This window comes from Leptinotarsa decemlineata, unplaced genomic scaffold, assembly GCF_025532065.1.
Source record: "Leptinotarsa decemlineata unplaced genomic scaffold, Ldec_3_MD MMD2_tig00026347_RagTag_RagTag, whole genome shotgun sequence".
Classification (NCBI taxonomy): Eukaryota; Metazoa; Arthropoda; class Insecta; order Coleoptera; family Chrysomelidae; genus Leptinotarsa; species Leptinotarsa decemlineata.
In genome coordinates, this window is record NW_027412698.1 from 677365 (window position 1) to 698165 (window position 20801).

Here is a 20801-nt window from a genome sequence, read left to right on the forward strand (position 1 = left end):
GAATAGTTCAGTCATCACTCGAAGACAATTGTGCATACTAACAATCGAAACGTCGTGAAGTAACTCGATTTGAAATCTTTTAATTTTCAGCTATTATTATTATTGTAACGTTTTGATTTTATTGAATTTCCATATCACGTTTTATTGCTATATGTAATTATTATTTGAGCTATTGTAATTACTAATTTTCATAATTTTTTGTAGACAGATTTCGAATCTGTTAACAACATATTAGACAATGGAAGTCTAACATTCAAACTCATTTAGTTATTTCAAAATACTAGAAATATTTATTGCTCACATATACCACATATCGTGAAGCAAGGAAAAAATCAATACCAAAATATTTCAAAGAATATTTGAAAATTATTGACGAACATAATTATTACTTTTATCAAACAAAAACTCTATTTGGCTGAACTACCGTTATATTGCTGAATAATCAACAACCTGCCAAAGGCTCAATGATAAATAACTTGATCCATAGGCTTTCAAAGGTGTCAACTCTTATACTGTTACTAATATTTTAATTTAGACTAAAGTGAAATATTTTAATCTTGCAAGGGAGTAAAACAACCATAATTGGATGTCCTGGGGTAACATTTTTTATTCGCTAATAGGTACGTTGTTATGGTAAGTTATGTAATCAGCAAGCTCATTATTATTTCATGATTCTTCCATTCGTTATTAATTTTTTTCCTTTCACATATCGGTCTTCTACGGAAAAAAAAGATATGGGAAGTGACATAATTATGTTTGTTATTAACAGTTATATCCTGATATGATATCTTGGTATGAAAAGAAAATCAGTTCTGAACAATGTTGAATCACTGACATCTTTTCATTAAGTACGAATAACAGGGATTTTCATGAGAAAAAATAGGCAATTCGTCTTCAATAACGCAAAAGGGCTCCTTAATGCTGAGTTCAATGACTGTTCGAATTCAAAATAATCACCTACAAGACTAGAAGCTCTTCATGTAAAAGTTAGTATTATCATTTCTTCAAAAAGTGGTATGTTATTGTTGAAATACTTTCACACGAAAAGTATACATTTTTTGATAATTTTGAAATTTTCAATTATTGCTATATAATAATCAGTTTAAAACTATTATAATTTTTTTTTATAATTGTAGTCAAATAATAATTTCTGCACTGAGTAGAAAAATTTGACACATTTCTTTTCTAGGTGAAATGATAATAATTGGCAGGTTTGAATTATGTTTGAAAATGATGTCACCTTCTCTAGAATACATTCTCACAATTTCAAAAATTGGCCCTTCAAGTGCTAAAATTATGTACTTAAAAAAAGCATAGCTGTGGTACATGTTTCAGTAATCTATCGGATCAACGATATTATTCAATATGTAGAATCACAGATACATTGAACCATTTTAACATTTTGTGTCATGTAAAATTGTTACGTATCCTACCCTGATATTTTGCTATAACATCAAAATAACATAAATGTCACTGTTACATATGATGCAATGTAACATAGAACGTTGTAATGTAACTGATATGTAGAAGTTATGCGAAAAACTTTAAGATAATAACAAAACCTAAAAAATAGTTGAGACCAGAGTGTACGACTGCTATTGATATTACTAGGTGTAGTTTACTACCATATAATACATGCCTGAAACAGATAACGTATAGTGAGACATGTGTTGTGGTTTTTGAAGCTGTTTCGTGAAAATCTCACATTAAGGTGTTTTTCAGTAGTAAAACACATTAAATTACCATCCTTTATCAATACGATTGAAAACGATTTAGATGTTTCTTAACAGGTCAATAAATATGCAAAGGTTGAGACTTGTTACATTTTATATTTCAGTTTGTAAAAATGTTTTATAATCCGTTCCATATTTTTAGAGAATTCAAATGATGTCAAAGGTTATGAACAGGAATCAAAGTACAAAAATTTTAAAATAATCTTAATTTTTTTTACTAATTTCTCTTTGAACATTTATTTTTTTGTATTTGGTTTTTGATAAAATATTTAATTTTCTTCCAATCTCGGGATTTCAGCACAGGATGCTCCTCTATACATTTTACACACTGTGATTTTCCTGGTACGATAGATTTTTTAATATTCATTCGAAAAAATTCTACAACAGCTTCTTTTTCTTCTTGACTCCAAACTTTATGAGCAACATGAGCTTTCATCTTTGCTGAAACTAATGATAATGTATGAGTTGAAGTCAAAATTCAAGTCTGCAGCTAAATGACACCTAAATACTGAGTATTCCATTCAATATTTTTTGGCCTATAAACTTATACCAAGGTAGTTTGAACCCTAATACAGGTTTAATTTAATGATTTTTAGCAAAGGTATAAAATATTAATTTTGAGAACACTTTTGATGAGGTTGAAATACCTTTTGTTTTTTTGAAAACATAATCTTTTTTTTCTTGAATTCTATCATCTGGTTCTTTTACTATCTGTCTATCAGATTCATTTTCTTTCACTTCGTTATCATCAGTTTCTTTTTCATCATCTTCTAACCCTGGAAGATCTGAAATAAAAAATATTTTGTTCTGGAACATATTTTTATATTACCTAATTTAGTTTTTCTGCATTTCGACAGTATCTTGTATCAAATGTAACATATGTTCATTATAAAACTTCATCAATTAACCTATTCTAAGGAAAGAGAGATATTGCTATTGATCCTGTTTAAATTTGTTAGAAAATTTATAAAATTTCTCAAAAAAGCATTTTTATAGCATATTAAAGTTGCGATATTTTAATTAAGTACCCTACTAAAACAGTTTATTTTACGATTTTCACTATGAACGGTTTTACAAAAACTGCGACACGTATTTCGCTTTCTCAAGCATGAATAATGCTTGAGGAAACTATTCTATAGCGGAACACTTGTTGTGATTTTTGTAAAACCTACTATAGTGAACTGTCAGAATAAAGTTTGGATGATAAAAATATAAGAATTTTGCATACCTTTTATGTCGATTTCGCCAATATTTTTACCAACGAATCTATTTACTTCGCCATTGTCTACGGCCAGTAATAGGCGGCTGACTTTAGTTAACTCTATGGCACTTTCCTGCATTCTATAAAAATTTCGGTGTACTTTAATATCATGCCCCGGTCATATTGAATAATTGACAAACAGTTGCTATATACTTTCTTAGTTTTGTACCTGTTATAATGGATGGATTTTCTAAGTCTACTTCCTCACAAATTTTTTTCAAACAATCATGTCCTCGAAGATAATTTACTGAATTATTTGATCGAGCGAAAACATTTATTATGAAATGATATTTTACATTCATCTCTGTGTCTAATTAAAATATCTATACATTCTTTCAAGATAGAAGAAAGAATAACAGGTACTTTTCGCCCTCGTTTTCCTTCTCTTTCGACTATAACCAAATGTTCTGCTAACTTTTGTTCTATAGGCGTTAATGACAATTTAATTTCTTCAGTATTTTGTTCTTTCCACGATGGTCTAGAAATATAGTCACTCATTTTCATTCGAGCCGCTTCGCCAGATCTTCGTTTATTAAAAAGAATGATTCTTGCCAAAACCAATGTAGCTAATTTTGTCCATGTGGCATTAGATCGATTTCCTTCAAGTTCAAGCTTGGTAGTTAAAATACTTTCATCGATATATTTGCTTACTTTTACCAAGTCATTTGTTAATGGTAACAATTCTGTAGCATTGATTTTTCTGCGATGAAGAGTTGATAATGCAATGGAGGAAATACGTATTGTCCATTCCATATTCATTAAATGAAGGAAAGAGAGCAACGATCGATTTCTTTTCATGTTCCCAGACCTGAGTGCAGTTCCTCTTTCTATTGAAATACACTTTTTCACTGCATATCCCAATTTCAAAGCTAAACTTGGAGTATGGAAGTCTGGTCGACATGTTTCATCACTATATGGACTCATACTGATACTTTTTGTGGCCTGAATAATGAAATCAAATTTCTCTGGTACTAAAAAGTCGCTCAATGATAGAGAGGAGTTTTTTGATATTTATTGCAAAGCTATTGTTAATCGCGCCAACTGCCGCATTGTTTGACGAATTAATTCATTTTGTGTTTTACCAAATTTTTCGAACTGCATTGCACCAAATTTCATAATAAGTATATCAGATTGACAGATGCTACCAACATCATCTGATTTGAACGTTGATAGAATGGCATCAGTAAAATCTTTTGTAAATCCAAAACCATAAATATCAGCCATTATGGCATTGCTTTCCGCAATAACGTGCTTGGAATTGGAATCTACTAATGGTAATTTTTCTTTACAAATAAATTTAAGATGATGCCATATGTGTTTTTTCAATAAAAATCCCAAACAGTTAGGGCAAGGACCATAATCTTTCACTTCAATAAAGTTTATTTCATTTTCTGTTGGACGACGGATTAAAATTAGTTCGCCTTTATTTGTAGCTAAAATATTACAATTATGGTAGAAGTCACCAACTCGAATAATCTCCTTGAAACCATCGCGTCGCTCTTTGGATTTTTTAGGGTAAATCAAGTATTTGCTTACTTCTGTCTCTTTTGAGTGGACTAATTTAAAGTGTCTTGCCATATTAATGAGAATTTTTTCACAAAAGTAACAAACATGAGTTTTGTTCCTTATTCTCTTGCCGTTATTTTTACCCGCTGGGTTTATTTAACTTCATTTAGTATATTACTTTTTCTATATACATTTTCTGATGAACTATTACTTATTTTCGAAGTTTCATTGCTCACTTTTCGTTTTGTATCAGTTGTATTTTTGTCATCTGTATGAGAACAATCAGGAACATCAATTCCTTCATCCAAGTTTAGGGGATTCATCAATTCATTTTCTTTCGTTTCAAAATATTTACGCATGACATAACTTTTATCAGTTTTATTACCATCTATAACATAGTTTGTTGGTATATGCTCGTTTTCCATGCGTATTGTAACGTCTTGCAAAATTTTAATGTTTTTTGCAGGTAAATTACTAGCGAATCTCTCGTTTTTATTACGTTTTTCCTTATCGCTGCTTGAATTATCATCAGAGTCACTGCCAGAAGTTTTTGCTTCAGAGTAGTAACTATTCACCAACTCAAACCCTGAAAATAGATTTAAAATAAATAAGTATTATTAATAAAAATAAAGTAACAACAGTTTTGAAAAAATAAGTTTGTGAGTTGAATAGTCTCAATAAAAACAATATATTTAAATAAATGTTTTTATGATATCCTTAATTATGATGAAAGAATTATTGGTATTAATATATAGTATTAATATTTTTCTATTTCTCATTCTTTTAAGTTCCATCACTCATTTTTTATGAAGTAGATAGCCAAAACAATATGTTGAAATAGCAAGAATTTTCTAAATAAAAAGTTATACCACTCTAAATTATCCAAACAAAATTTATAATTTTGATTGTTCCTAAAGAAGTATTATCTGCTCTCATTGATCGAATCAGACACTTCAGTAAAATCAAAATGAAATAAGAATGAAGTTAAATCATTTCAACTGGCTGAATATAAATATCAAGAAACCCAAAATATGGATAGGTTAGGTTAGGTTCAAAGTGAGTAGGTCTATTCGACCCTCCACCGCAACCCGCAAGGGTTTATTGTGGCTCACACCTATTCACACTCGGCCAAGAAAACCCAGCTTCCTAACGAAGCCGATTAGTTTGTATTGTGAGTGGTCTTTCAGCTCAGATGGTAAGGGTACGGCTCTGCCGAACTCTAAAGACCTGATTCGGTCCCCAGCGGGGCAGGCACAAAGTATATGCTCTGTTGATGAGGTAGTCGGATAGTCAAGTTGCAAGATTCCCACCTTGATACCCACGACAACCTTCCCATATGAGGGTTTTTGCACGTCAACTACACCTGACGATGCCTTACATTTAGCCATACAGGGCTTTTTCGCCTCTAAAATATGGATATGGACTAAAACATGGATAACTATTATCTAGAACCATGAATGAACAAGAATATCTATAGAAAAATTACACCGGAAACATTTTCACCTGTATCATTGTAGATAATATTGCATAAGATTGTGCTCTTTTATAAAAATATATTAACCCCCCCTCTTCCCCTACCACCTTTTATGGAACACAAATAATGATATCCGGATTATTCTGTGAAGCATCGTTGGATATTTGAATATGCTTGTTTCTGAGGGCAACAAAATGAGTACAAATATCGTTCTCGCCTATAATAAATAGTCTATTCTGAGCAAGATATGACTTCAACGCCCTTTAGCATCAAAACTATCTATTTTTGGGGTTTATCGCCAAGTTAATTTCTATTCACAATAACATGAACTGCACCATATTGAAAATTCAAAAAAAATCAGCGAATTTTTTTGTTTTGTTTTTCTCGGGGGAGAAAAAATCATGAAAAAATGCTGTTTCCCTAATTGGAGCATATTCAAATATCCGACGATGCATTCTGAGCAAGATATGACTTCAACGCCCTTTAGCATCAAAACTATCTATTTTTGGGGTTTATCACCAAGTTAATTTCTATTCACAATAACATGAACTGCACCATATTGAAAATTCAAAAAAATCAGCGAATTTTTTTGTTTTGTTTTTCTCGGGGGAGAAGAAATCATGAAAAAATGCTGTTTCCCTAATTGGAGCATATTCAAATATCCGACGATGCATTTCAGAATAATCCAGATATATTTTTTTTGCGTTTCATAATAAGTGAAGGAAGGGGGGGGTGAAATGCAACATTAACTACAATGGAACGGATGAAAAAGTTATTCCTGTTTTCGAAAATTAATCATCTATTCTGAGCAAGGGGTGATTTTAACGCCTTCAGTCTACAAAACTGTTCATGTTCTGGGTTCATCACCTAATCAATTTCTATTCACAATAACATGAACTGCATCATATTGAAAATTCTGAAAAATCCACCGATTTTTTTGTTTTATAGGTACCCCTCGGAAAAAGGGGGAATAATCATATGAAAAGTGCTATTTCCCTAATTCAAGCATATCCAAATATCCGACTATGCATTCCAAAGTAATCCAGATATCATTTTCCTGCATTTCATAATAGGTGGTGGGGAAAGAAGGGGGTGAAGAATATTTTTTATCAAAGAGCATAATCATATGCAACATCATTTACAATGAAATAGGTGAAAATGTCGTTCCTGGTTTCGAAAATCAATATTCTTTTCTGAGGAAGGGGTGATTTTAATGGACCCTAGCGGCAAAACTGTTCATTTTTTGGGGTTGGTGAAATGATAAGATTGGTTGAGAATTACATGGACTACATCATATCAACAATTCAAAAAAAATCCATCGACCCCCAAATTCCATAAAGATTTTGCAGGGGCCTTTCCTGCTTTTTCAGATTACTTCTAGTTGCCATATCTACAGGCCGTTTCTTTTATCATGTGGTAACATTGCTATATTCTAAACCGTAACAGATACGAAGACGATTAAATGGGAAAAATGTAACTGTCACCGGGAACAATACAATGGTCGAAGAAAATTTACGGGGACTCTCACCTTTCTCGAGATATACGGGGACTCTCACCTTTCTCGAGATATACGGGGAAAAACAAAACTGCTGTTTTTTGATTTTTTCGAATGGAATTGTTATTTCGGAGAATACCATAAAATGGAAAACAAAAATGTTTTTGTATTCGAAGTTTACCATGACGATGTGATAATAAATTTTCGATAAAACGTTTCGTGTCAACATGACCACCATCAACTTTCTTTTTTTAATACGGACCTGTCTTTTTTTATTACACATATTGATAAAGCGATGAATTCACAATCCACGGGTTTATCACATTTGATATTTTTATAGCATTTCATTTGAAATAACTACCATCATCAGTGACAACAATTTTAAATTACGTTCCTGTCGTTATTTTTTGTGTGAATTGTTTCGATTTCATCAAAATATAACTCAAACAACCCAATAAATTCGACAGGTAGGTACCGTAACACAATGGAAATTCGTACTTTTTCGTTTTGTGAATTTTTGTAGGCTTTGAAGGCTTATTTCTCCCTAATCAATTATGATTCGTTACATTTTCATAATTCTCAATCCTGGAAGTAACGAAAATATCAGTTTTTGGGTCAAAACTCGATTGTTGTATAATTTGGTATGATCAAATGGCATCTCAATTCATTCACCACACGTAGGCTTTGATTGGTTTCTATGGCAGAAAATTGAATGCGTTGTTGATATTTGTTGAGAACTGTCAAACTGAACATATCAAAGATGTATTGAAATGATGAAAGGACTGATATGCTATTTAGTTATGCAAAATCAAATAGTAATCCTCTTTTGGCAAAGAATATATTTGTTGAGCTATACCCGTATCGTCGTATTCCGAACATCCAAATGTTTAGACGATTAGAAAGAAATTTAAGGGACTATGGTGCATTTGACAAAAATAAAACAAGAAAATGTGTGGTTTCTGGAAGTTTGAGGAATTAAATGAATATTATGGCTGAGCAAATAATACCACATAAAAATTTACACAGTGAACACTTTTTTTTTAATGTAGGATTGGCCAGTTACAGAAATCATGCTAATCCAGAACGTTCTTTACAAGAAATTGCCCTCGAAATGAAGATTTCTGTAAAATCCACCGGAACTATTTTGAAAAAGGACAAATATGAATGTTACAGGATAAGCAGAATTCATCACTTCAATGAAATGGATTACGGAAGGATTACGAAATATTTGTAAAAAACTAATATGGATGGACGAGTCAAAATTTACCAACAATGGTTGGTTCAATAGAAATATCCATTATAGATGGAATAATACAAATGAACGTTCACATGGAGAAATCAATTTCCAAGAAAAATTCGGAATGAATGTTTGGTTGGGAATTGTAGGAACAAACATCTTTGGCCCTTTCTTTTAGGATGTAGTAAATCCGGCACGGTTTTACTATTATTATTATATATACGTATCCCACTGAAACATCTACGATTTTATAGCTGGGTCACCAATAAATAATACGTCATTAACTGTCTATCAAGCCTTGGTAACCCTTTCGCTATTTCCGTGTTTGGTTAATTCAAATAAAATTTGGCAGCTACTGTCACCAGATGCGAATTTCTCCACATCAAATTTTGGATGTCAGGCAAGTCCGAATGAGGCTTGAATTCCGCCTCCTGCACTAGGAGGAGGTCTTTAGTTGCAGAGAGAAAAGATCTTGAAAAAAAAAATTCGCAGACACTCCCTTCCACGAGGTTACTATGGTAGATTTTGAAATAAAAGCCTGCTTAAAACCTTCAGAAGAAACTATATTCAATAATAAATAAAAATATTAAAAAAATAAAAAAATAATAACCATAAATAAATCTCAAAAAAAAAATTAAACTCAATATTCGTGCCTTCGCCGGAAATTATTACTATAATATACGAGAGTGACGAAATACTCTAACTTGGCCGATGATTTCTGACCGCTAAATATCTATAATGCAATTATTAGGTCCACTCTGTATACAAATTTATTATAGCTAACTCCTTTCCAAAATCATAGAATGGTTAGTACACAACATGTATAATTAACTCACCGCTGCCTTTTTCCTGCTCGTCCCCTATTTTAAAACTTTTGCACTACACTGCTCGATTTTCCCTTCAGAATAAAAGACTAACGAAAATCACGCTAACTGCCTGTTTTCAAGAATAAAAAAAATTAGATTCCACCCAGGAAAACTATCTCCCAAAACAAAATATACCGCCCTTGATTGACCGTCAAGAGAACGCTTCAAACTCCCAAGTTTTCGAACCTCCTCAAAATTAACGCAGACCTACTTCATAAAACAAAGACTTTCGCACCACTCCCCGACCGCTACCTTAAGCGAAGAGCTCCCAGAACCCTCGCTCTTTTCTCCTTTCAAAAAGCCAGCAAAATCAAATCACGAGTCTCTCGCCCCTCGCGTTTCTCAAACCGTTATTTCTTCATCGTTGCCCCCGTACGACGTAGGTCCTTAAAAACATCTTTCGATGAGTTCTCAAAACTTTCAATTCATGGGAAATGTATATGCCTTATCGAGTTACGTGATAATTATCTCTTTGACTGGTCATCTTTGCAAGCCGATGAATAGTGTTTATCTTAACACTCTCGGTCCCTTGGCCATAATTTAACGTTTTTTGAGAGACAGTTACGGCGTTTAAAAATAATCTGAATTGAAGAAATCTGTCTCTTCCCGAATTTAGAATTTATATTACCATACATAGCTTTCGCTAGGTATTACAAGGATGATCATTTGAATAGTGAAATGTATCTTCATTTTCTATTCAATGAATTCGATGGCTACTTAGATGAATTGCCACTGAATATTCGCCATGGAATACAATATTTTCAACAGCATATTTTCATGATGCAGCAATAGTAAGGAAGCATTTAGATGCAATATTCCTAAAAAAATGGATTGGAAACAACAGACCAATTAACTGGCCAGCTCGATATCCGGATTTTATTCCTTTAGAGTTTTTCGTCTGGGGATACATGAAGGATAAAGTTTTTTCAACACCAAGTACAGATATCGACCATCACAAACAAAAAATAAAAGATGCATGTATTAGTATCACACCTATTCTGCTAGAAAATTGCCAGAGAATTTGTCAGAAATTGCCATGAACCTTTGATTTTCCGTATTGGTTTCATTTTTCTGTAAAGTTCATGATAAAATGAATTGTTTTTCTGTTTGATTGTTGTCACTGATGATAGTGGTTATTTCACATGAAATGCTATAAAAATATCAAATGTGGTATACCTTTGGAAAGTACATTCATCGCTTTATCAATATCTGTAATGAAAAAGACAGGTCCGTATTTGAAGAAAAAAGTTGATGGCGGCCACATTGACACGAAACGTATTATCGAATATTTATTATTAGATCGTCATGGTACACTTCAAATACAATAACATTCTTCTTATAATTTTTTTGATATTCTCCGAAATAACAATTCCATTCGAAAAAAGCGAAAAAAATTTTCTTCGACCATTGTATTGTTTCCGATGACAGTTACCTTTTTTCCCATTTTTTCGTCTGGTATCTGTTACTATTCAGAATATAGCAATGTTACCACATAAAAAAAGAAACGGCCTGTATAATAGATTCTCAAATATTCACCAAAAACGAAACTATTTTTTCAGTAAATTATTTGTAATTCCCTCAAAAAGTTTCTAGGTGACATTAAACGTCGAATGACATCATGATCATAATTTTCAATGAATTGACATTCACATTCACAATATAAAAATTTTTCATAAACGAGAAATCTGAAAGAAAGCCATTAATTTTCCACTATGGCCATTCATAGTTCAATATTTCAACTTTCACTTCTATTTTATACCTAGCAACCTACTTAGTCTTTTTAATGATTATAGGAACGTAATAATTGTTTGAACAGTAAAATCCCCAAATCTATGCCAATTTGAAATTGACAAAAAACTTATACTTTGGAAAACGAAATTGATCACAAACTATTGTCACAAACTGATCTTTTGAACACAAAATTTTGGCAAAATGTAATTTCTTACATGAAACCCCACGTTAAAAGAAAATATCTAGTATAATTTAAATTATTTTTTTCTCAGTCTCACTTACCTTGAATTGCAGCAATTTGTTGTGGTGGTAGTGGTAGTGCCTTGTGTTGATTCATGTTTAGGAAGAAAAATCAAATTGTTCTCCGTCCAAGTATCAACTTCAATTTCATTATTTATTTTAGCTAAAGCTATCAGTCTTCGAGATCGCGTGTTCATAATGCACACTTTACTATGGCAACTCATGAACTAATCAAACACCAAACATGTATTAGGTAAACATATTGTCGGTTTTTCGGCAACAGTGCATTTCTCATTATAGAGGGCGCTAGAGTACTACCACGCCCAAGATGCCATAATTGGGGATATGTACGCAACATGCTACATCATCATCAGTGGCAACTCACACACATTTATAGTTAAATTCATTAAAATTTCACAATACTCAGAATTCAATTGAATTTGTTCATAATTTTGTAATTACAACGTATAAGTTGCTCAAAATTGAAAGAAAATATGAATACTTCATAAAATGAGCATGGAAAACTCTCACAGAAATTGTGGCTACGCATGTAAGATGCCACAATTTTTGGAGGTGTTATAATTAAGGATAGTACACACACAAGTTGCCACAAATAGGACGAAACACACACGCACGCACGCACCCACACACACACATATATATATATATATATATATATATATATATATATATATATATATATATATATATATATATATATATATATATATATATCAAAAAAGATATTGAGTGAGATGGTATTATCAATGGAAAAAGGTTATTGGACAATGCACTCGTAGGAATGTGGGCAAACCGCAGACACGTGTTTCTGGCTATTTAGCCTTCGTCAGTACGGTACAGCCAAGTGTAAAGGATAGACAACACTTGGTTGCAAGAAAGGGGTCAAACAAAGCAAGCGGATTCATCATCAACTGCGATTTCGTGTCATCGTTGGAAGACCTTGTGATTACAAGGACTAACTCCCAACTTCGTCACGGGAGCAGCTATAGCAACCTGCGTGTCATCCGGGTCCAAGATAAATCAAAAAAAATTGTGAGATGGCATTGATAATACCATCTCACTCAATATCTTAGCGACTGGAGAAATGTACGGTAAAATAGATTAACAGGGTCTCTCAGTCCAAAAATCAGTCCAAAATAGAAGCTTTCGCTTCTAATGTGAAGCTTCTTCAGGGCAGTAAAAATAAGCGAAAAACAATAAATTGAACATTGAATTGACGAGAAAGTTGTACATGTATAGGTACTGATGATACCCAATAGGCTGAAACAGCTGTCTACCGGTGGCTCTTGAATTGAAATCAATATGGGAATGATCAGAAAGTATTATCTTTTGATTTTCGTGGAATTATTTTTCAGCAGCTTGACTGCATTAACCTTTGTCGATATCATATCATTTCTAGAAACATATGGATTTGTTTTCCGATGGCATTTCAGGTTAGCTTTCCAAATTTCTGCTACCGCAGTTGTCGGTTGATTGGTCAAACCACCAACACTGACATAAAAACTTGTCAAGTTGACTTGGGTGTCACCCCAATAGGTGGTTCCACTTATGTTTCACTTGCGTTTACGCAGCTATTTTTATCAAGTACTTTTCTGGTTTTTCACATTTTGTCTTCAATCGAGGACCGCCTGCCCGGTACTGACGATGCCCAATAGGCTGAAACAGCTGTCTACCGGTGACTTATATATATATATATATATATATATATATATATATATATATATATATGATATATGTGTATGATATAAACCAAAAATGAAACAATTAGTGGACATAACACTCCACAAATGTGCGATTGGTTCCTGTTGGTGACTCTGTGCATATGTTTTGTTTCCTGTCACGTATATATGAGTAAGAAGTATTCAAAGTATTTTCAATTATCACCCTGTTATTTGAATCTACTTTCCGACTCACCTATATGAACGAAATATCTTGTTAAATCTGGAGGAAATTTACTGGCGATACGACTGTTCAAGGGAACAAAGGCAACTGCAATGACTCGCTATGTGATTCACCAGCATCGTCGATATCGAGTTGTATAACTAATAAGTGAATAATAGACAGTCTTGAAATAAACCGGGAACAGTGAGGATCGTGTATCATTTTTGAAAAGTTTATAAGTTTGTATTTATAAGTTTATAGAGCAGCGGTGGGATAGAACTCTCTTCTACCGAGTGCATAGTGTTCGTGGTTCATCAATGATTTTGTGCTACTAATTAACGTATAAATTAGTCATACGGTTGTGTTATTTTTGTTCACCAGAGTGTGTGGAACTGTAAGTACACTACTTGAACTAATTTAGGCTCGTCTACGATGATTGTTGCCAAACTCTAAAGGTCTAATTAACGTATAAATTAATCACCTGAGTGTGTGGAACTGTGAGTACAAAACTAAACTAAGGCTCGTCTACGATGATTGTTGCCAAAATCTTAAGGTCTAATTAACGTAACAATTAGCCGGACGTGTGTATATTTGCAGTTCTTCGTGGTAGCGATAATCATAGCGTTAGGTATCGTTGTTATTAACTATATTATTTACTCGTTATTAGTGGGAAAGTTTTCAGTCAATGTATAGACTGAGTGTTATTTTTCCGAGTTTAATCATCAGTTCACATATTGGATTTACAATATATTGATTAGTGTTTAGTGGTTCTACGAAGGGTTTTCAGTCAACGTATAGACTGAGATCTGGTTCTCGGAGTTCAAGCGAAAGTTCTAGCGATGACGATGGACGCAAACATAATGGAAACCGTCGTCTACAACGCAGTGACTCGCGTGTACGATCTGCAGTACACGTTGTAGATTCGACTGTTCGCTCCACTATTAGAAGCTCTACGCCACCACTCCCTCGCGATAATGTGCAACGGTTAGAATCACTGGTAGAAAGGCTCATCGAATATGAAGTTTCGTCAAGACCGAGCACCAGTAAGGTTTTTGTCAAACCAGAGTGTATCCCAGAATTCAAACCAGGAAATCCTAACCTGAGTTCTACCAAGTGGATCGAGAAGATAGAACAATTGGGAAGAGTGAATTGTTGGAACGAGCACACGAAAATATTCCACATGCAGAGCCGCCTAAGTGGATTAGCTCGAAAATGGTACGACAACTTGAGCTCGTACGAGTTGAGCTGGAATGAATGGAAAACTCTACTTCTGAAATCGTTTCCAGAGCACCAAGATTACGCGACGTCTCTTAGGAAACTCCTCAACCGACGGAAGTTGCCTTCGGAAGGATGGGAAGAGTACTATTTCGATAAGATGGATATGATTAACGCTTGCGAAATCAAACCAAAACATGCAGTTTTGTGTCTTATTGATGGAATTAACAATCCAACAATCCAAGTTGGAGCGAGAGCTGGACGCTATGAAACATCCGATGCTCTCTACGCAGAATTTCTTTCGTCTCTTAACCAAGAGGCTGATTTTTCATACTCTCCTCACCCTACCTCAAATCCCGTACCGTCTAGGAAGCGACTCCACTCAGATGACCGACGAAAAGCTAGAAGCCCGTTTAAGAAGTTCAGGAGTAACACGAAAGAACAGCGGTGTTACAATTGCAAACAACCTGGGCACTTCTCGAACAATTGTCCTAAACCTAAACTGGAGTGTTCCAAATGCAAGCGATTGGGTCACTTAGAGAAGGATTGCAGGCGACATTTCAAAATACAGATCGCGGAGTTCAAGAAACAATGTCACAACGACGAATACTTCTTCGACTGCAGAATAAACGGGATGCCGTCCAAGGCTTACGTCGACACTGGTTGTGGTGCTATGCTGATTGGAGAGGAACAAGCGCGCGAACTAAAACTAAAGATTAATGCCAGCTCTGTAACGATAACAGGGTACGGTGCATCAAAAGTTTCTGTTTTAGGGGAGACAGAGTTCACCATAGAATTAGACAATGCAGAGGCTAACGTAAAAGCTTTTGTAGTACCAAATGCAGCTCAAGAGGTGTCTGTTATGGTGGGTCAACCTTTCCTAAGCTTGCCACATGTTGTAATGATAGTGGCAGAGGGAAAAGTGCGAATACTCTCTTCGAGCGACGACATAAACAAGGTGCTTCAGTCAGCCCCGAGGAAAATACCATTATGGGCCAAGGAGACCGTCGTCGTCCCACCTAAGACTACTGCAATGATCGCTGTTACGTCACGAAATTCCGTGAATGGAGAAGTCTACGTTCCGGGTGGCCTACGATCAGTGCCAAATCGAGAGCATTATATAGGAGAATGCATCACACAAGGCGAAGATGGCTTTGTGTCCCTCACGAACATCTCTCAACGAGAAATTGAGGTGAGTACGAAACATATTTTAGTACGAAGTGTACAGTGTTTCGAAGATAAATCCTGTTTTGCAATTGATAATAATTCAGTGGTGATAAATGACCAAAAACTGTTTAGACAAACCGATTTGATTTATAATGAAAATCTCACGTCAGAGCAGGCAAAACGTTTGCTTGATTTAATAAATAGGTTCAGATGTTGCTTTGCCCAACATACCGGGGAATTAGGAAAAACGGATCTACTCAAAATGTCCATACACCTCACCGACAACAAGCCAGTGGTCTATCGTCCATACCGGCTTTCGCATTCGGAGCGTGAACAGGTAAAGAAGATAGTGGACGATTTGTTGGAAAACGAAATAATTCGCGAATCGCAGTCACCATATTCTAGCCCTATATTGCTTGTTAAAAAGAAAAATGGTGAACATCGAATGTGTGTGGATTACAGAGCACTTAATTCGAAAACCGTCAAAGATAGGTTCCCTCTCCCACACACAAATGATTTCCTAGAAAAACTCAAGGGGTGTAAGTTCTTTACTAGCTTGGATTTAGCATCCGGCTATCATCAGATAGCTATAGAAGAGTCATCAGTGGAAAAAACTGCTTTCATAACACCTGATGGCGATTATGAGTACTTCAGGGTCCCCTTCGGCTTGTGCAATGCTCCAGCAGTATTTCAACGTACCGTCAATACGGTTTTAGGAAATCTACGCTACGGCAATCTTATCGTTTACATGGACGATATACTGATTCCTTCCAACGATTTTGAATCGGGCCTCCTCAGTCTGGAGAAGATATTCGATGCCCTGAAATCCGCAAGATTAACATTGAGACTCACTAAGTGCCAATTTCTTCTAGAAAAAGTTGAATACCTTGGACACGAAATTTGTCAAATGGGCGTTCAACCTGGAAGAAGAAAAATCGAAGCTGTATAGAAGTATCCATGCCCCACGGACATCAAAACGGTAAAACAATTTTCAGGTTTGGCAGGATACTTCAGAAAATATATCCAAAACTTCGCAAGTATAGCCAGACCGTTAACCATGTTAACAAAAAAGGACGTAGTATTCTCTTGGGGATCAGATCAAATTAGAGCGTTCGAGACCCTTAAGGAAAAACTCATCACCAGACCATTACTGGCTATTTACGACCCAAAGCTAAGGACGGAAGTCCATACGGACGCATCGAAATGGGGGCTCGGAGGGATCCTTCTACAAGAACACGATGGGAAACTGCGACCAGTCATGTACTATTCCAGGCAGACAAGCAAGGAGGAACAACGGTATCACTCATATGAACTGGAAACCATTGCCGTTGTTAGCGTTCTGAAAAATTTCCGCATCTATTTGATAGGGATTACGTTCAAAATAGTTACAGATTGCAACGCCGTAAGAACGACATTCTGTAAAAGAGATCTTGTACCTAGAATTGGAAGATGGTGGCTGGCGATACAAGAGTACACATTTGAGATAGAATATCGTCCCGGATCAAGAATGTCACATGCCGATGCACTGAGTAGGAATCCAATAGGTCAAATTCATTATCAAAATTTCGGTGTTATCGTGAATGAAGTAAATATTACCAACGAAGACTGGGTATTACATGCACAGATGATGGACGACAGATGCAAATATTTAATTGAAGTGTTGAACAAGCTGCCCGCAGACTACGAGGAACAACAAATTCACAAAGACTATTGTATCGAAAAAAGTCGGTTGTATAGAAAGTTACCCGATGGCAAGAAGTGGGTTGTACCAAGAGCTGCGAGACGGCAAGTTGTATTGCATTTCCATGACGGAGTGGGACACTTATCGTTCGAAAAGACCCTATCAGCGATATCCCAGTTATATTGGTTTCCTGGAATGAGAAGGTATGTCAAGAAATTCACAGACGCCTGTTTGCCATGCATATACAACAAGGAACCTGGGGGAAGACAGCCCGGATACCTGCATCCTATTGAAAAAGTGGCAGTACCATTCGATACGTTACACGTCGACCACTTAGGCCCTTTTGTAAAGTCGAAGAGAGGGAATCAATATCTCGTTGTGATAGTGGACTCCTTTACAAAATTCGTGTTCATGAAGGCTGTGCCATCCACCAAGACTCAACCACTCATATCGTTTTTGAAAAGTATAGTAGAGAACTTTGGAGTACCAAGAAGGATAATAAGCGACAGAGGAAGCTGTTTTACAAGCAAGGCATTTGAAAAGTACTGCGGAGAACTCAATATCAAACACGTCCTGAATGCTACCGCAACTCCCAGAGCAAATGGTCAGGTGGAACGATATAATAGAACGATTCTATCTTCACTTTCCACATCAACGGAAGATGAGGAAAGATGGGATATGAACGTCTCAAAAATAAAATGGGGACTGAATTCAACGAAGAATTCAGCGACGGGCAAGACGCCATATAAATTATTCTTCGGTTATAATCCGCGAGGAATAAAAAACGCGGTTCTAGACAACGAAATAGCTCTAGAACCCCAAGGAGATTGTAACTTAGACGAAACCAGAGCAAACGCAAAAGCTCGAATTGATAAGGGGCAACAATGCCAAAAGACAAAATTCGACGCGCGTCGTTTAGCTGGTAGGAACTTTAAAATTGGAGATCGAGTGCTGATCCGAACGATACGAACAAATAATAGTGGAAGAAGTAAGAAATTACTTCCCAAATATAGTGGGCCCTACGTTGTTGTTGAAGCATTGGACCACGATCGATACGTAGTGAAAGACCCTGACGGATCTTCTCGATCACAGAGAAAATATCACGGGGTTGTTTCACTTGATATGATGAAGGCCTTCAATGTACAAGTCAGTTCAGATTCTGACGAGAAGAATCTGACAACGAATAAGCGCTTAGTTACGGAGAGTGAGGGGACCTAGTTAACAACGTATGTTAACTGGGACTCCTCCTGGGTGAGCATGTCTGACGGATATGTTACATGCTGTGGTTGTTGTTATTATTTGTTTCCTTCACTTGTGTTGATTCATCAACCCCTTGTGTTTTACTAGTCGTGTGGGGTTTACTTTCAGCTAAGCGAGTATCCAGAGCAGACCACCTATGTTGATTTAAATGTGCATTCGTGCCACCACTTATTACTAAATTGTTGTTATTTCTCAGGTGATTGGATCGCGAGGACGCGGACAAGTGTAGCGTGGCCGACTGTTAAATCTGGAGGAAATTTACTGGCGATACGACTGTTCAAGGGAACAAAGGCAACTGCAATGACTCGCTATGTGATTCACCAGCATCGTCGATATCGAGTTGTATAACTAATAAGTGAATAATAGACAGTCTTGAAATAAACCGGGAACAGTGAGGATCGTGTATCATTTTTGAAAAGTTTATAAGTTTGTATTTATAAGTTTATAATCTATTATACATATACTTCTATTATATGCAGTGTGTAAAAGCCAAATGGAATAAATTCATTATTTCGGTTACTGTACATATTTCAAAAAAATCCCGAAACACGTCAAACGTAAATTATAATTCAACATTTTTCAACGTAAAAATGCCACCCCTACCTTCAAGCCCCTTCGAATAACAGTTTCCATGCTCTATTCAAATATGTTATCGATTTCAAGTTCATTGCATTAGTTGGGATAAAATAAATTAATATCATGTGGCTACCAAAATTCGATAAAATACACTCAAAAACTAAAATGTAATGCAAAACGTAATGAAATGTAGAATACGAAAAAGAACTATGGATGTTAACGAAGTAGATGTTCAAAAGTTTCACTGCGAACGTCTTGGCAACATCCTAAACTCAAATAAAACTGTCTTCTAACGTTATTCAACATATCAGGCGTGATCAATCTAATCGCAAGCGACATTCATTCTTTTAAGTCATTCAAATCTGAAGGTTTAGTTTTGTACACATTGCTCTTTGCATATCCCTATAAAAAGAAATCTGATGATGAAAGATCAGGTGATCGCACAGGCCATTCAATTGATCCTCGCCTCCCTATCCACCGATTGTGAAGTGTTGTATCGAGGTATTGTCGGACATTAACTTGGTAATGTCCATCCTGCTGAAACCATATCGTATTCACTGGAACTTGAGGGTTTCCAGATTGGACGATTCGGAAAACGTTCATTGAAAATCATTTCGGTCTCGTGAAATTTACGCGTCGCACCGTAACTAAAAATCGCTTCAGTTTTTTCTTCCAATGGACGAAAATTGACCATTTCAGAGACTGTTGACGTGGTACCTTTCTACTAGTAAAACCGAAAACTAAATGAACAATGATTTTCATTATCGTACTGACATTTTTTGTCGTTAACAAACCTTATTGGGTTGTTGCAATTGCCATATGTCTGATAAAAAGGAATATTTGTAGAAATATTAATCTGTTAACGTGTTAGGAATCACACGTTAAAAGGTAAGACCTCGTTAATCCTTAGCTCGCACAAGTTTCGACTCATGAGGGTTGTCGTTCGTAGGGGTGCAACAGCTGGTAAACGGAAAAACAGATTTTTTTTTAAAACAGATTTAAATATCGATATTAATGCGTTGATCTTCAGGAAATTATTAAATGTTGCGCTATTTTGTAGTAGATGAAGATATTGACTTCATATTCTAGGGTTGTGAAGTATTAATCAGGAGCTTCGAAATGATGTGTCACAAGACCACTCTTTACATTTAATTTTTTTCCCAGATGGCGCTGTCTCCTGTCAATTTCACTTCAAAATAAATTATTCATGCATTAATTTCATAATCCCAAATTTCAATTTTTTGAGTTGACTCCTTCAAAAAATAAAAGCGGGGATACATTAAAGAAATGCACTGTATATATGTTATTTGTTCCTGAAAGAAATGTGATTTTTAGTTTTGGGTTATTTTCTAGTATTTATAAACAACGTATCTTTACCCAGTTTTTTTGCTTTATTTCAAGCACGCACCTACCTACCTACCTTCAAGAAAATAATTAAAAAAATATGATCCAAAATG

The 20801-nt window shown here is 35.2% G+C and overlaps 2 protein-coding genes across 2 annotated transcripts; one reads left to right on the forward strand and one right to left on the reverse strand.

Moving 5' to 3' along the window:
• Positions 1 to 1323: 1323 nt before the first annotated feature.
• Positions 1324 to 3239, reverse strand: LOC141486219 (uncharacterized). The gene is made up of 2 exons (XM_074183947.1): positions 2962 to 3239; positions 1324 to 2518 (listed from the first exon to the last, which is right to left on the reverse strand). Exons 1-2 carry the CDS (start codon positions 3071 to 3073, stop codon positions 2316 to 2318), a joined length of 315 nt encoding a protein of 104 aa, XP_074040048.1. The 5' UTR covers positions 3074 to 3239; the 3' UTR covers positions 1324 to 2315.
• A 10124-nt stretch (positions 3240 to 13363) lies between these two features.
• Positions 13364 to 19223, forward strand: LOC111507734 (uncharacterized). The gene is made up of 2 exons (XM_074183867.1): positions 13364 to 15852; positions 18965 to 19223. Exons 1-2 carry the CDS (start codon positions 14626 to 14628, stop codon positions 18995 to 18997), a joined length of 1260 nt encoding a protein of 419 aa, XP_074039968.1. The 5' UTR covers positions 13364 to 14625; the 3' UTR covers positions 18998 to 19223.
• The last annotated feature ends 1578 nt before the right edge of the window (positions 19224 to 20801 follow it).

Bases quoted from the DNA above. Each gene is read 5' to 3' on its own strand.
- LOC141486219 (XM_074183947.1), bottom strand. From the start codon at position 3,073: ATGCAGGAAAGTGCCATAGAGTTAACTAAAGTCAGCCGCCTATTACTG. The intron at 2,519-2,961 runs GTATGCAAAATT...TTTTTATTTCAG, and splicing joins TGGCGAAATCGACATAAAAG to ATCTTCCAGGGTTAGAAGAT.
- LOC111507734 (XM_074183867.1), top strand. From the start codon at position 14,626: ATGCAGAGCCGCCTAAGTGGATTAGCTCGAAAATGGTACGACAACTTG. The intron at 15,853-18,964 runs GTGAGTACGAAA...GTTATTTCTCAG, and splicing joins TCTCTCAACGAGAAATTGAG to GTGATTGGATCGCGAGGACG.